This window comes from Phyllostomus discolor, chromosome 5 (assembly GCF_004126475.2).
Source record: "Phyllostomus discolor isolate MPI-MPIP mPhyDis1 chromosome 5, mPhyDis1.pri.v3, whole genome shotgun sequence".
NCBI classification, from domain to species: Eukaryota; Metazoa; Chordata; class Mammalia; order Chiroptera; family Phyllostomidae; genus Phyllostomus; species Phyllostomus discolor.
Genome location: NC_040907.2, coordinates 7,691,722 through 7,708,895, shown reverse-complemented (window position 1 = coordinate 7,708,895; position 17,174 = coordinate 7,691,722). Strand labels below are relative to the sequence as shown.

General features: G+C 55.1%; 1 protein-coding gene across 2 annotated transcripts in view; it reads right to left on the bottom strand.

Annotated features, from left to right (window-relative positions):
* Nucleotides 1–14,547, bottom strand: part of PDPN (podoplanin) — a 28,233-nt gene extending 13,686 nt beyond the window's left edge. The window contains exon 1 of one of the 2 annotated variants that reach the window (XM_036025327.1): nucleotides 14,147–14,547. In XM_036025327.1, coding sequence (XP_035881220.1) covers nucleotides 14,147–14,213 — 67 coding nt within the window. In that variant the 5' untranslated portion in view covers nucleotides 14,214–14,547. The remainder of the gene's footprint in view (nucleotides 1–14,146) is intronic. The other variant, XM_028511264.2, reaches the window with a different exon arrangement.
* Between the last annotated feature and the right edge of the window lie 2,627 nt (nucleotides 14,548–17,174).

Genomic DNA, 17,174 nt, shown 5'->3' with positions numbered 1-17,174 from the left:
CCTCTCAGCACAAGGACCAGCTGACACGGCCCGAGACCTGCCGGCTGCCCCCTCTCCTACTGCCCGGCCTGCCAATTCTTCCCAGAACACATCCCCAAATCTTGGCTCCCCTCAGTCCCAGCCATCCCTCCCTCCTCGCAGCAGCTGCCCGCCGCCAGGTTAATTCTGTGCCAGAAATGCAGCCAGCACCAAACCGGGCCCAGACAGCGGGAGGATGGGTGGGCTGCTAGAACACACAGGCCCTGAGGTCTGTCCAAGTTGAAGGTTCTGCTGAACACCAGAGGCACAGCTTTGTAACGAGACCCCGCCCCCCCCGTTGTTCAGCCAGGTGCGGTCTATGCACTGCCTTGTGGACGACACTGTCACAGCGGCCCCGTGCGCAGTTAGTTACACTGGCATTATCATCTCCACTTATCGGATGAGGGAAGAGAGGGGTCGGTGCTCTCCTTGACCAGACTTCAGTCAGGCGCCTCTGAGCCCTGTTCTCCGTGAGGCTGTGACCTTGGGCGTCTGTGCTCATCCTTGAAGCAAAGTCCAGTTTCCATGAGAACCCTGCTAAGTCAGTTTACAGAGACTCCCCCACCCCTGATATCCGACCAAGTTCCCCACCCGCCTCCTTTGAGGTCGAAGTCCTTGGCCTGCCTCTAGCAAGGATGCCCCTCTTCGTGGCGACTCTCCACCCACCAACCCCCGCCGCCCCCACGACACTGCTCTGTGGCTGTAAGTCCCCGGCTCCTCTGTCGTGTTCAGAGCTGAGCCCTCTCTCTCAACGCCGAGAGCCGCCTTGAATGAAGTGTCCCAACTGTGCTAACAGGTGTCAGCATAGCTTCTTCCTTAACAACATCGGAAGTGAAATGGTTCACCGAGTTTGCCTGGTTGGCGAGTGCTCACCCGCGCAGACCCAGAAGCTTGTCTGGACCTTGCCATAGGCAGGGAAGCCCGCTCACTGCCCCCTGCCAGCTCCCCACAGCCTCCCCTTGGGCCCCATCCTCCTCCTCACCCTCTGGCTGCCAGAAGCCACGGCTTCCCCTGGCGTCTCACCTCCCCTTAAGAAATCCCATCTTGCCCTGGCTGGCATGGCTCAGTGGATTGAGCTCGGGCTGGGAACCAAAGTGTCCCAGGTTCGATTCCCAGTCAGGGCACATGCCTGGGCTGCAGGCCATAACCCCCAGCAACTGCACATTGATGTTTCTCTCTCTATCTCCCTCCCTTCCCTCTCTAAAAATAAATAAATAAAATATTAAAAAAAAAAGAAATCCCATCTTGTCAGAACTTCAAATCTGCGTATGTCGTGACCGCAATCTCAGTCTCCTCAGATCAGCCCCTTTCTGGGACGAAGGTTCCAGAAGTGGCAGCTCAGAAGGAAGGTGTGATTCGCTTTAAAAGGTGGTGGCTCTGTGAGCGGCAGCTCTCATCTTGGCCCTACGAGTGCAGGCAGCAGCAACAATCGAGGCTGGAACCATGCCGAGCTTCACCGGAATATCCCCAGGCATTACTGTGCACCTACTGTGTGCGCTGGGCCCCTTTCCCAGCACTGGAGGCAGAGGAGTAAACAAGGCATGGTCTCCACTCTTGTGGATCTGGGTGTTACTGGGGTGGGGAGATGGTGGGGTCATAGCAAGCAAATAAACCAGGGAAATCTTAAGACAGTGCTCCTCCATCCCCTTCAGATCTCCGCTCAAAGGACACTTTCGGGGAGCCCTGCCCCCACCATGCCAGTGAAATCACTACCTGCCCCCTGCTGATACACACTGGCCAGAGTACTTGCCACTCACTGTGCTGTATGTTTACTAATTGCTGTCCCACAAGAACACACACTGTTTTAGCTCAATGTCCCCATTGCCTAAAATACCTGGCGCATAGGAGACACCCCATATGTATTCACTGAATGAGCGCGTGAGCCGCAGGCAGGTGCACAAAGCCCAGAACGAGCTAGGGGCCCTGCACCTTGAGACACGGGGAACGGGGGTCAATATGGCTGGATAGTGAGACACAAGACAGAGTAGGGGGTGGTGCTTGGTGATCGCAGGGGTGGGGAAGGGAGTATACATACTCCATATGTATAAGGGGGATAAAGGGTCATGGAAAAAAACACAATAAAAAATAAACTATCAAAAGAAAAGGAAAAGGCCCTGGCTGGGATGGCTTAGCAGATTGAGCGCTGGCCTGCGAACCAAAAGGTCACCGGTTTGATTCCTGGTCAGGGCACATTCCTGGGGCTCACACCAGGTCCCCAGTTGGGTGTGTGCAAGAGGCAGCCGATCAATGTTTCTCTCATTGTCTCCCTCCCTTCCTCTCTCTCTAAAAAGAAATAAAATCCTTTTTCAAAATTATTGCAAAAAGAAGGAAAAGCCTGGGAGGGGTGGAGGGCCAGTCCAGTGGGGCTCTGCAAGGGGTTTCGATTTCAGCTGGAGGGTGAGAGGAAGTGGTAGCACTCGAGTCCGGGAGGCGGCTCTGGGTGCAGCATGAACGGTGGGTGTGTATTGGCACTGGCGCTGGGATCGGCCTGGGACCGGGGACCCCGTAGGCTATTTCTGTTGTCCAGGCAGGAGTGGGTGGTGCTCGCACCAAGACAGTGGCAGTAGGGAGGTGCAGAACTGGCCAGGAAGTGTCTGGGAAGTGCCCAAGGTCATTGCCCACCAATAATGAGGAATAAAGACAAGACATCGGAGCCAAGCGTTCATTTTACCGCCTGCAGGCGCTCCGTCGGTGACAGCGTTGAGCTGGGAGTCCCAAGTGAAGCAGGATGTTCCTGGCTGGTGCCACATCCTCCCCTGGGCTTCCCCTGGTTTCCCTAGGACAGCCACGGAAAGTCCTCTGCGTCAATTTAGATAAAGATTCTCAGACCGTCTCTGTCTCCACGTGAGGGGAGCGCAGCCCGGCCACTCTCTGCTGACCTGAAGCTTCAGAATCAGACAGCTCTGAGCCCCCTGGACAGCGTTTTCTCTTGAAACAGGAAAGTTGACTTTAAAAATAAAGAAGACGCAAGCTGAGCTAGCCTTGGGGTTTTGAAAAGCCAAGGGATTAAGGTGTCTTTCACATTTCCTGTTTTTTTCCTACCATCTTTGGCTGCTCCTGCATCTAAATACACAAATAAGCCTTTGAAGAGGGTTGACTACATGGGCTTGGAATGATTTCTGTGGCCACTAAGAAGAAGAATCTCTCTCTCTCCCTGTTTCTTACAACATCCTAGGAAGTTCTGGTTTTCCCCTCTAAGAGAATTAATAAACATTTAGATCTAGCAACCCCCTCCCAGTTACTGGTGGAATGAAGTAGTAATGCTTTGCGGGGAGGGTCAAAACATCTATTTGAAAACCAAAAATAGAAATGTTCACTTCTGTTCCTTTGTCCAGATACAAGCTTTTGGGTATTACTTCTCTATCATGTTTCAATATTGTGCTCAGAAGCTTGAAAATCAATGCATCCCAAACTGGAGGAAGATGTCAATCCGCAACACTTTCCAGAATGCTGAAGGGCACCCAGTGTAATCACCGAGACGCTCAGACCTTGGTACCAGCCTGCGTCTCACAGTTCCCAGCGTCCTGCTGAGCTGTGTGATTACCACGCAGTGGGTTCCTATCTATAATGGGAAGAAAGGTGCTGGGACTCTGCTTCTATTGACCACATCTCTCCAGTTACTCCTCATGCCCTGCAGACTTGCCCGTCTCTCGCCTTGTGTAGACGCCTTTCTTTGAAATATTAAAAGCCATTCCCTGGCCCAAGGCCATGTGCCGGACCCTCAACTCCTCCTGGCAGACCTTAGACTGTGGTCAACACAATCACTGGCGCGGCCGGTGGGCTTTGCCTTCACCCTCACCTCACCCTTTCCAGGGATCCTGGTGGACTGCTTCCTGGATCAAAAGTTTGGCTGGTATAGCTCAATGGATTGAGCGAGGGCTGCAAACCAAAGGGTTGCCAGTTCGATTCCCAGTCAGAGCACATGCCTCAGTTGCAGGCCAGGTCCCCAGTAGAGGGGCACACAAGAGGCAACCCCACATTGATATTTCTCTCCTTTTCTTTTCCCCTCCCTTCCCTTCTCTCTAAAAATAAGTAAATAAAATCTTTTACAAAAAAGTTTGGCCATGGAAAAATCAAGGGACCTCCGAGAAGGTGTGGCCCTGCCGCTCAGTCCCACAGAAATGACACACTTAATTTTCCTCTGGGCAGCAAAATGCTACCGAAAGCCCACACTGTCCCATAACCCCAGGCGCTGGCACCGTGGCACACACGGCAGGCGTCCACTGAGCAGCTGACTAGAAGAGTACGCCTACAGCCAAACCCCTCCCCCCCGCTCTGGCCACCACGCCACACCGTCCTCGCACGTCTCGGTCACTTTTCCTCAAGTCCCTCCACCCACATTCCTTTCTGTGTCACACAGAAGGGGCTGGAGTGGAATTGAAGCTGCCCTGCTTGCGGGCTTCTGGATGCCTGCGGGTTCACCCTTCACCTCCATCCACACCCTTCCTACTCTTCTACCTGACCCAGGTAAAGCACCTCTTCCTTCAGAGCCGCCCCAGGTGCCAGGAGAAAGTCATCTGCCGAGCTAGTGCAGGACTTCCTAACACTGGTTACTCCCTGCCCTCTCCCTACGGTCTACAGGCGTCTTCGGGCCACGTGCCACTGTGCCGTGGGCTCCTGCCCGGCCAGGAGCCCAGCCTCTGACAGCGGAGCGGTGGATGAGTGCATGAATAGTCATGCTTTTCAGGGTCCCCCGGGGTGACTCAACTTAGCCACTCACCCGCAATCACAAACAGGGCTCAGACCTCCTCAAATAGTCCGAGTAGAGGCTGTTGATTGTAACCTCAGCCGAGATTACTCAACCTGGGGAGAGGTTTCTCTCTCGACCAAGAGCGGAATGTTCTCGGTGAGAGGAAATGAGCTCACAGTTCTGTCGACTGGAATCAACACCTGTGCAATAACTTTTCGGGGCCTCACGGGGTGGAGTCCCCCTGCACGAAGGGCTGCCCGCTAGCAGAGACAGCTTAGGGCTTGAATTACCAGACGACTAAAGCCCGCTTTAGAAGTGCTGCCCCCAGCAAGGCATCTCCCCGGTGTGGCGGACTGTTCTGGGAAAGCACTGGCCATCTGCTGGGAAACAGCTCCCGAACCCCTCCCGGCCGTCAGCTGAGCAGGCCCTGGTGTTGCAAGAGTGAAAAGAGAAGCCCCTTTGGCTCTGACCTCACCGTCCGCCCATGCGGCTCGCAGACTGCCCAGCTGTGCGCCCAGGAGGATGAGACCTTCAGGAATGTGCAGAATGTGCTGTGTTTCCACGGGCCGCCCTTGGCCTTGATCCTAAGCCAGGCTTGAGAGTTTGAAGTGTGCTGCGGTAGGTTTTTTGCTGTTTTTTTTTAACAATTGTTCTCAGCTGGGGGGATCTCTGTGACCCTCCTTTGCCATCTCTCCCCTCTTGTTCCAATCAGTGGGCCATTCAGGCAGCAAACGTTGACGCCAGGGCTTTTATTTCTGATGTCATTTTAGTTGAGTCTCTCCCCAGGTCCCCATCGGCCACCCCAATCGTGTGTCTTACTATTACCCCAAACTCAGTGCCGGTTCCTAACCTCTCACCCCTCCTACCCAAGTTCTATCATGCGCTTTTTTTTTTTTGTCATTCCTGCCCAAAGATGTGGGTCGCTGAGTTTCTTCGCTCTTCCTCCTGCCAAATGTTTACTATGCAGAAACCATGTGTTTTTTAAGTGCTGAAGATGACCTAGGTCTTCCTCTCTTCTCTAAGGGGCAGCATGTACACAAAGAATTAAAACACAGTGAAAAGATTAGCCAAGCAATCTCGGAAAAGAACACAGTAGGACTCACACATCCCGATGTCAGCACTTACTACAAACCCACATGAAAAACCAAGACCGTGTGGCCCTGGCACAAGCATAGATGCAGAGATAATGGAATAGGATGAAGAATCCAAAACTAGCCTTGGCTGGCGCAGCTCAGCGGATTGAGCTTGGTCTGCGAACCAAAACATCGCAGATTCGATTCCCAGTCAGGGCACATGCCTGGGTTTCAGGCCACGACCCCCAGCAACCGCACATTGATGTTTCTTTCTCTCTCTCCCTCTCTCTCCCTCTCTCTCTCTCTCTCTCTCTCTCTCTCTCTCTCTCTCTCTCTCTCTCTCTCTCTCTCTCTCCCTCCCTTCCCTCTCTAAAAATAAATAAAATCTTTAAAAAAAAAAGAGTCCAAACCTAGAATGAAGAATGAGCAATTGACTTTGAAGTTGCCAACATAATTGAACGGGGAATCAACTTCTCAACAACTGTTCCTGGGACCAGTGGGTCATCCACCCACAAAAGAATGGAGCTGGGTCAGTCCGTCACACCATGGATAAAAATTAACTCCAAATGAATCAGAGACCTAAACGCAGGAGCTCAAACAATGCAATTGTTGGAGGAAAACATAAGAGTAAACCAAGGCAACGGCTTCCTGGGTGTGACATCAACACTCTAGGCAACAAAAGAAAAAAAATAAAATAACATAGACTTCATCAACATTTTAAAAAGTCATGCTTCAGTGAACACTATTAAGAAAGTGAAAAGACAACCCACAGAATATTTGCAATTCATACATCTAATAAGGGTCTAGGGTCTAGGATTCAGAACACATCAAGAATTCAACAATAAAAAGACAATCCGATTTTGAAAGGAGAAAAGGAGATGAACAGGCATCTCTCCAAAGGAGATGTAACGTTGGCCAATAAGCACATGAAAGGATATTCAACATCTTCAGTCGTTAGGGAACGCAAATCAAAACCTCCATGAGAATCCAATTCATATCCGTTAGGATGGCTGGTGTCAAAAACAAGCAAACAGAAGTTAGCAAGTGTTTGTAAGGATATAAAGAAACTGGGACTTGCTTTCGCATTGCTGGTCGGAATGTAAGCGTGCTGCAGCCACTCTGGATACCGGTTGGCAGTGTCTCAAAGAGTTAAACACGGGGTAACGGTGTGGCCCGGCCATTCCACTCCTAGATATACACTTGGGAGAAATGAAAGCTTATGTCCGCACAGAGACTTGCACATGGATATTCTTTGCAGCTTTATTTAGAACAGCCCCAAACGTCCATCGGCTAGCGAAGGGATAAACAGTCAGGTGGTCTGTCCATACAGTGGAATGTTATTCAGCCGCTAATGGTTTGGGAGCTTGGAGGAGGGGAGTGATGAAAATATTCCAAAGTTGGCCCTGGCTGGTGTGGCTCAGTGGATTGAGCACTGGCCTGTGAACCAAAGGGTCACCAGTTTAGTTCCCAGTCAGGGCACATGCCTGGGTAGCAGTTCGGGTCCCCCCCAGTGAGGGGGGGCACACAAGAGGCAACCACACATTGATGTTTCTCTCCCTCTTTTCCCTCCTCCCTACTCCTCCATCTAAAAAATAAATAAATTTTTTAAAAAGAAAAAATATTCTAAAATTGACAGTGGTGCTGGTTGCACAACTCTATATTCATACACTAAAAACCACTGGATTTGGTCGGTGTTAAAGGGGTTAATTCCATGGCATGTGCGTCGCATTATCAGCAACATTCTTTATCACAGGGATGAGTGTCGTAAGAGGCGAATAACAAGAAGCCAGGAAATGAAAGACGAAAAATTTTGGGAAATCCTGGGCAGAAGCCTTGCTGGCCCTTATTCCCCCAAAGGTCTGATGTCATCGGTCCTTCTGTGGTTGCCAGCCACCCTCAGTCTCTTCCTCCTGACTCGTCCCATACACTAGCCTCTGTCCCTCCTGGTGCCATTGTCACTGATTTTCTTCCGACAGCCACTATTGACGACCTGCCCACTCCCACTTTCTAGTATTGCCTACAGAAAAAGGTCCACCTCTCCCACTCAGCATGGACTCCTGCTTCCCGGACTTTCCTACCACTCCCCGACTCCACGGCCCTGACTCCACCCACCTTCCCTGCCCCTCCCGGCCCTCCCTGGCCCCTCCTGGCCCTTCCCACCCAGACCTCGGTGCCCAGACCTCTTCCCGTGTAACTCTGAGTGTTTTCATCTGCCGGGACCCCTTTCCCTGCCTGACACCTTGTCCAACCCACCTCACCACGTTCACAGCCAAGACCTAGTCCCATCGCCCCTATAGGCATTTTTCCAGCTCCCAGCGGCCACAGGACTCTCACGTCCCAACTCCTCCAGCAGATACCAAATGGTGTGAGCTGCTCTGGACACGCTATTTGCCTCGCGTGTTCTCTTACGATTACAGGATCCCGGTCCTTGGGTCCCACACGCATCCGCTTCGCCACTCTTGGTGAGCTGCGATCCCACTTTGTGCTCCCTCTCCAACTCTCAAAGCTCTCAATGGTGTGTATTTTGTACCTGCTTTAAAGGGGGCAGGGACCACACCCTTCCATTCGGGACCCCCGGCACCATAGTTCTTCAGACTGAATTACGTGTCTAGCAAGCAACAAGCGTTGGTGCTGCTCGACAAGGTACTTGAGGAAATCCAACAGCTGACTTTTCGGGGCGTCCTTGGCTCCCTCACCCCTAAGCACAGCTGGCTGTTGTGTTCAGTGGTTAGAGGCGTGGGCTCGGGGGGTGGGCTGCCTGAAGCTAAGGCTCACCATTGCCATTTGCTCGAGCTGAGTCTGTGTGTGAGTTACTAAGCCCCCCCCCCCCCCCCGAGCTTCTTTTCTCATCCATAAAACGCAACTAGTTGCTGCCTGGGAGGTCCATGGAGCAGATCAAGGGAAGCGGGGCCTGGCCACGTGCTAAGCGTTCAGTACACGTTAGCGGTTGTCACAGAGTCACTGCCGTGAACACCCTCCACCCAGAACCCAGTTCCCTTAGCCTCACAGATTCAGAAGCTCAGTCTCATTAGGGGGCGGTGCGGCTCAGGGGGCCATGTGTCACATGACCCCAACTCACCAGGGGCCGGGAAACCCAGTCGTGTATTGGGAACAGGAAATCGTTTCCGATGCTTTATCCAACGCATGCCTTTCTCAAGGGCAGACTACCCGAGACATCATTCCGTGTTATGTAGGGTACAGGAGCAGGGCGAGGCCGTCGGGGGGGACCATTTCCAGACCATGACAGAGCAGGCACCTCTGACTCATCACAGATTCCCTGTCCCTGAGATCAGACTCCCCAGCCCCAGCCGATGTGACATCTTGCCTACCAGCTGCAAGCAGGTACAACGTTTGCCTTGCCTGACTCGCAAAGCAGTTTCTCAAGAAATAGCTGTTAAGTAAAAAATGGAGTCCTTGGGCAAGGCAGGTTGGACCTCGCCAAACCCTTTGGCGAGGGTTTCTACTCCCTGGGTCACCGTCACCTGTATTGTTCAGCGGTGCTCTGTCCTCCCAGAGGGACACACCTTGATGAATTGCAGGAAACACTCCACTCTCCTCGGTCACACGTTTACACACACTCTCGCATGCCCCTCTGCCCCGCTCCCCACCCGTTTTCTATGTAGCTGGCATTCCCCGGCAGGCTGCAGAAGCCACAAGGGCAATTATGATCCCGGGACATTCCCCGCAGCTGGCGGCTCTGGTCCCCTCTGCACAGGGGTCAGGAGCCCACCTTCCTCCGGAAAGCTGACCATCCTCTGGACAGTTGTGTTGTTCTGGGTTCTTTCCCCGCCGCCGGCATGGCATTGAGCGCGGCCCGAACTGAAACATGACATTCCAGTTTGCAGGTCCATGGCAGACCCCTGGGTGGATGGAGGTGGGCAGGCCTGCAGCCTTCCCCCTGGGCTTGGCTTGATTCCAGCTGGACTGTCCTCAAAGGACACAGCGCTCTCCTACGGGGCGAAGGCTCCGAGCCAGAAGAAAGAGAGAGAGAGAGAGAGAGAGCGCCCGCCCACCCAGCGCATTGAAGCTGAAGGGAATGCCTGCCCTGACTGGACCCCATCCCCGAGCAGGCTGGCTGGTGGGTGCTGGGGTGAGACGCAGGGAAGGAAACAGCCACCTCGTCTTCCTGCCGTGGATGAACTTGGCACAATTCCTGTTGTTCCCCCACCGGCTCCATCTCCGAGCGCTCGGATGAAACGCCTGATCGCTTTCCTTTCCCAGAGTTTTCAGGAATCAGCAGGGAAACGATTCGAGCGTGCAATCGAGAGCTGCTGTACGCTTTGCTCACCCCGTGGGAATCCTGGGGCTTTTCTCAGTCACCGTTTACTTGGCTTTAGAAGTACCTGCCTCGCCCGCTTCGTCCCCGGTTCCCCCGTTCCCCCGACCACTCAGTTCTCTTGCAACAAAAACACTCTCACTAGCTGTTTCCTGGAGGGGTGGCAGGATCTTATTCGGACTTCTCAAGTGAGTGTTGCAAGGGTGTGCTAAGTGTTTGAGCCTTCTCTCTCTCTCTCTCTCTCTCTCTCTGTCCTCCCCTGTAATATTTGCACAAGCTCTAACCTGGCATGCCTATGCTCAGACGCCAGAAATATGACAAATATTCAGATAAGCCCATGGAATTTTAAGCAAGGTCTGCTGCTGCGCTAGTGAAGAGTTCAGAGAGCTTTACGATGGTGGGTGTGCACAGGCGTCTGCACCCGACACCTCACCCAGCCTGAGGGAGATTCTGTATCGCCCCTGGGAGGGCGGGGCAGTGAACTAATGCATCCCACGGTGATGGGCTGGGACAGCATCCTTCTCAGAGGAGTGTTGTTACATGGAATGAGCAGCCAGAGGGGAAATAAAGGCAGGAAGGAGGGAAGCCCTTGAAATTCTATGTATCTTTCCAATGAACTGGGAAAGAAAGCCTTTGCAACTCTGCTTTCATCCCAAAGCCCGAAAGGCGCCCGAAGCCTAAAGGAAGAAGCCCGGTAACTCCTTCAGGTGCTCATGCCGCCGGCTCCCCCATCACCACCCAAAGCTGGCACCACCTTTACCTGCCAATCAGTAGGTAACTTCTCCACCCACTCAACTTTTTAAGTCTTCAGGACAAAGGGCTTGGCAGGTTTGGCGCTCTTGGCCAGAGCTCTTGGCTCTCTGGCCGCCTGGCCAGGCCACCAGGCCTCAGGCCACCTGGCTTCTGGCCGTCCCAGCCCTCACCACCCCTGCACACTCGCCACACGGGCCTTTCGCCACCCTTACCCTGCTTCACCCTGAACCTGTGCCTTCCAGCTCCCCACCCCCACCCGGGCTAGGCTCGGTCTCTTCCACCGAGACCGGGTCACCCATAAACCCTGCTTGCGCACTCACAGACTCACTGATCTCTCATTCTTTACTGCGTTGGCGAGAAGAACCCAGTTTCTGGGAGTTTCTCCTGTAAAAGGAGTAGGGCAAATATTTAGTGTAAAGAACTTCTTCTGTATACCTCTTAAACCTTTGGGCTCTCCTGTTTAAGGAACTTAAAGAGGGGTTAACCTTTCATTTCAACTTCAACCTTTGTGTGTTCATGGGGTTCTCTCTCTCTCTCTCTCTCTCTTTCTCTCTCTCTTTGGTTTAGCAATATAATGTAGCAGAAAGAGCTCGGGGTTGGGAGTGAAACCCATTCCTGAATCCCAGTTCTGGCGTCTTCTGAAGGTAATAACATACAATTTAAGGAGCTGCGATGATTACAGAGGCCGAGGTGGGGAGTGGGAATGGGAGGGAGGCGGTGTCCCTCCCACTTGGCCAAACCGTCCCCCGTGACACCGAGGTTGGGGTCTTCACAATTCTCTGGTGTGGAGTGACTCGCGGGCCGCTGATTGCCGAGGCCAGAGCAGGAGAGAAGGGGCCTCGCGCCTCTGCTCAGCCAGGGCTCCTCCCTGCGCGCCCTGTCCTGTGTTAGTCTCATGCCTGGGTACTCCTTAAAAATGTGTTTTCTGTGCTAAGTGCTGTTTTGGACTTCCTGCACCGGTGCACTGGACAGGCCTCCCTCACCAGGGCTCTCGCAGACCTGGCCTTTGTGAAACGCTCGATCGGAGCCCTGAGCAGCACGGAGAAACTCTCAACAACTCTCGAAGACTCCGGGGCCTCCGAAACTGGCAAGCGTTTCGGGGAAATTTGCTTGCTGCATGATTAATCCTGGGTGGACTGGTCCCGGAAAAGCACATGTGGCTTTGCAGCAAGCAGCAGCCTGCAGAATTCCACCAAGCCAACGGAGAGGCCCGGACGTGCGGGTCGTGGATGAAATTTCAGAGCAAACGGCGGGGGGCCGGGGTGGGGGGGGAGCTGACGACTGAGGAAATGCCAGATGCGTGCCCAACGGAGCAGCTTTGAAGCCCCTGATATCCTCTGAGACAACACCCGGGGCCCAGCTTCTAAAACCAACTGGGATCACAACGCTGGGTGAGGGAGGCCCCTCGAAGGAGAAGGGTACTAGGAGAAGGATGATAAAATTCATCCCCATAATTACCCCCAGCCCGGCTCCGCAACAGACAGCCAACAATAGCTTAGCTCAATGAAGTTATTCATCCATATGCAAGTTGCTTCACTCATTATCCTCAGACAAAGCCCCCGGGGCCTCAGCTCCTTGCCAGCAGGCCAGCAAATCAGCATCCACACACAGCCATCCCCTCCCACCCGCAACCCGGGGGAGGGGGGCTTCTGCCTTTAGCAGTCCGTGGCTGTGTTTTCAGACTAGGTTTACGGCCACCCTTCAGGAGTAGCTTTGACACTCAGGAACCGGCTTCAAGGTAATTACAGCTAACCCTTCCCTGGGAGCAAACGGAGGATGTGCCCAGCTGCCAGTCTTCCCCCCACCCCAGCAGGGCTAGGTGGGGCTCGGTTTGGGGACCTCCCACACCTTGCCCTGCGGAGCACAGAAGGCCGTCATGTTGCACGCTGTCTCGCCAAAAAGGAAATGTGACTGAAATGCAGAGTCGGGCCCATGGCAGCGAAAAGAGAAGTGCCCAAGATAGGGCCACCACGAGTGGCCCAGGGGCCTGCAGAGAGAGTCACTCCCGCTCTCGGAAGCAGACAGTCGCGCAGACGGTCTGCACGGAAGCGCTTCACCCCCCCAACCCCGGATCCTTTCCCCAGGGCTGGGTATTTTTGTCTTGGCGGGGAGTTACGGAAGCCTAGGTCAGGTCCATTCCTCCTTCAAGACACTCCCTCCCAGGATTCTTCTGGAACGGGGAACTACCCCGATCCTGACTTTGGAAAAGGTACATTTCCCTGTCAGAGCACAGCTCAGCCACCTCCAGCTCCAAAGAGCATTCCTTCGATTACAATTCCTTCCACCGGTATTTAGTGAGCGACTACTATGCACCAGACTTTGTTTGGGCCCCGGGGATCAAGGCTAAGGCACAGCTGTGTCCTTGGGAGTTTAGAGTCTTTGGGGAGAAACAGATAATAAAAACCCAAGAAAAGAAATAAAATATTGACACATGTTTGAGGATGCCACCGACTGGGCAGAAGGAGGTGAGGGATGGGGGACTGGGGGGGGCTGTGTGAGGAAGAAGAGGGGAGGGAACGGAAAGATGCAGACGACCAGGCAGGCGGAGCCCCTGTCATCCGATCGAACGCATTTCAAGTCCGAGGAATCACCAACGCTCATGTGGTCACTGGCACTGCTGGCCAAGTTCAGCCCGGCCCCAAACCAACTCAGTAAACCTCAGGCTCCCGGCCATCCTTCGTCATCCCCTCGTGCTGCTTGCGGGGCCGTCCACTCCGTCCTTCCCACACACACTGTCCTCCACACAGAGGGTCCCGGGGCCTCTTCCCACCCGGCCCGGCGCATGGGGTCCTGAGTGTGCCTGACATGTGGGCGTCTGGCGTGTAAGACTCGGCAACCCCGAGACAGACACTCACTGCGCTGCACGAGGGGAGCCCTCCCGGCGCCCCAGCACTCCAGACCGTCCCTCCCCATGCCCTGGGGCCAATCTCCCCGGAGGCCACGGGCATCCCTCCTGGGCACAGCCCAGTAGGAAAGCCCCGTCCCGGCCACGGATGGCTCCTTGCAGTCATCCGCCACCCTATCTCTGCTGAGCTGAGCAGGGCGTGACAGGAGTTGCGCTGTCTGTGAGGGGAGACCCCCCACTGTTCCCCACTTTTGCCGGCTGTGGATTCGGGGGCCCCTCCTCGCACCCGCTCAGCTCTTTCTTTGGGACCTGGCACCAGCTAAGCCGCAGCCTCGCCCTGTCCCGGGCCCTCCAGGCGGGCGTGCGCGCACACTCCGGCTCCCCCTCTGCTCCCCTGGGCAACCGCAAATACCAGGCCCCGGCACCCCAGCAAGTCCCGGCTCGCTGGCCCCCAACAGCAGCTGCAGGGCGGCGCTGGCCCCGCGCCTTACCTCCGTCTGCCGGGACCCAGAGCAGCGTTCTTCCCAAAACCAGCAGCAGAACTGGCACCTTCCACATCCTTGCAGCTAGCTTGTTCTCTATGGGGCGGAGCAGCGACTCCTCTCCGTGCTGGCGGAGGGGGAGGCGGGGGGATTAAAAAGCTCCACAGACGGGCACAGGCCCTCCGCTGGCCGAGCCGGCGCGAAAGAGGGGAATGGAATGCGGGGAGCAGAAGTCCCAGCGCAGGAGGGGGCCCCAGGCTTCCTTCGCCCGCGGCGGTCGGCGGGGCAAACTTTGCACTTGGGAACTTCGGGACTGAAGTCAGCATTTATCCCTCCCAGGGAGGGCGGGAGCGCCCCGCGGTAAGGTGGTCTCCGTCCGGGGCTCGCTGGGACCGCCCTCCCGCTCTGTTTGGCCAGCGCTGAAGCGATGACCTCAGGCCAGGTTTAAAGTTACAGGGCCGCTCGCCGCTGTGGGGGCCGCCGAGACATGCGGGGGAGCCCGGCCCCGGCAAAATTGGCTTGTACTGTGTTCCCCAACAGAAGGGAAAGGGGGCGCACGGAGTACGCGGCTTATTTATTTTTAATTAACTTCATTCTGTTTTTTAAGCGCAAGGCACAAGCGCTAGGTTTTTCTTCTCATGAGAAGTAAGGGGTTCCTTGTGTGCCAGTCATTTCAGAACCGAGCACGGGATTGCGCCTGTAAATATTGAATTTGATGGCTTAAAAAAAAAAAAAAAAAAGAGTGGCCATCCTCATCTGAGCTGGCCAAGAGGAGGCTCCAGCCCATAAATTGCAGCTTTGTCCAGGAGGGGCAGGAGGGGGTGGGCTCCCGGGGGGTGGGGGGCTGCCTGAGAAGTGGTGGGGGGAACTTGGCAGGGTTGGTGGCTTTGGCATTTTGGGGCGCAGGACGGTGGTGCTAGGGCCCGAGGATGAAGCCTGCGGCCCACCCGGTCCCCAAGCCTGTGCCCACCTCCAGCCGGGTGGGGCCCCTTCTCCTTCTTCAGCCCTGGAATTTGCCGGCAATCCCCACTCTTCTGGGTTAAGCAAGCTCACCCTGACCCCAGGTGCAGGATGCTAGCAGCAGGAAGATAACTCCGAGTTTTGACTTTATTGCCTTCTGAACTGGTGAGATTTCTCTCTCTCTTATTTTTTTTTTTTTAGAAGAGAAGTTGGCATGGTGGCCTCTGCCCCACTCCCAGATGCCGGAGACTTCATTCAACGAAAAAACCTGAAAAACAAGTGTCTTAGAGCTCCATACTGGGGTGAAAATTGGTTGTTCTCAGATCTTTATCCGAGGCTTAGTTATTCAAATTTGCTTTATCGTGAGGATCACAAGGGGAGACTGCCATAAAGGCCCAGATTCCTGGGGTCCCCCTGCTCATGAACCAGGCCCTTTGGGAATTCGTATTTCACGCCAGTGTCCCTGGGAGACTGGAGAGTGAGGAGCCAGGAAGGTGCCTTGGTGAGTGCACTAAGGAAACAGACGGAGGGCTGCCTGCACACCGTGGCAGAGCAACTGACGGCCAGGTGCAGTGGTCACCAGGGCGGGCCTTCCGGGCAGGGGGCAAAGCTGGGAAAACAAGGACTTCGCCCCCAGGGTGGCCTTTGCCCCCTCCTGGAGACAATGTCCAGGCCTCATTGTGTCTCAGCCCCAGGCCCAGCAGAGCAGCAACACCAGGTGGGCCACCCCAGAACCAACTGCAGTGACTGAGGACCCCCTGCCCCGGGCACTGACCAATCAGTAAAGATCATGACCTTTCCTGGAAGAGCACACCTGGAGAACTGATGCACAGTCCACTGAACCCTCCCCCGAGACCGCCCCTGAGATTCCAGCCTGCAGGAGAGAGATAAAAGCCTCAAGATGAAGGACCCGGCAAGCGCCCTCCCTCTGGGAAGCAGCCCCAGCCATTCCCTTCCCGTTTCCTCCCCCCACTTCTTTCCTTGTAGGTGCGCGTCTCCTAAACGCCAAGGCCACTGGCAGCTGGCAGTCTGTCCCAGGCCGACCCCCTGAACCTGTCCCCAAAGCCGCCTTTTCTCCACCTTGCCAGTGAGCAAAGGCAGTCTGGCTTGGGCTCTCCTGTTGCTTTTTCTGTGCTCAGCCCTTCCCTGTGTCACTGTCCCCAGCTCTCATAAACGCATCCTCACAGCCACCTGGACTCGTGTTGTGACACTTTCCTACACGGAGTCAAAAACCCACACCGTACACCAGGCAGACCCACTCAAGGCCCGGCCCCTGTCCGGTAACACCTGGAGATCTTGTCTACAGGGATGTTTAGTGCCAACGAAATGCGGGTGCAGCCTCCTGGGTCTGGGGTGGGGCTGGGGGGCTCTGCTTTGCCAAAGCCCTCCGAGGCGATGCCTGGTCCTGGCCCCGGTGCCTGAAGTGAGGAGAGGAAGGGCACTGACCGTTCAGGGGGCTGAAAGTGTGAAGAGGAAACTGGGGATAGAGAGGAGAATCCAAACCGACTCGCCCATCTTGCCACTACCATTTATTACGATCACGGCCTTTTCAGCAATGCCTGCTGCACGGACAGACCGCATGGTGCAGGTATTGCCTGCAGAGTCTGCTACACGGGGGAGAGATGCACATCCAGCCCGCAGGCAAGGAGAAAGGAAAAAGACCACCTTCTCTTGGAAGTGGAGGTGAAATGAAGCCCAGGTGGGAGATGGGTGAAATGCAGCTCATTTAGAGGGTGACTGAGGTCAGGTTATGGTTGAAGGAGAGGCCCCGACCCCCTGCCCCAGTCCCTGTCCCCCCCCCCAGGAACTGGTCTAGATGCTACCAGGTCAGTCACCTGACCTCTGGTGGAGGATGGAGGAGGAGTAGGTCACAGGGTGTTGCCTCCTGTTGGAAGCCATCCTGGGGGACGGGCAGAGGGGTCAGGACTCTGGAGTCTATGGAGAGGGTCCGGGTGCTGTGGGTTCGAGTAACTGGACAGAGAGGCTGGGCCTAGTTGGGGGACCTTCCTCAGCAACGCAAACAGCAGAGTTGAGAGGAGGGACGACGGGCTCGGCACAGGTGGGAGCCAGGGCGCAC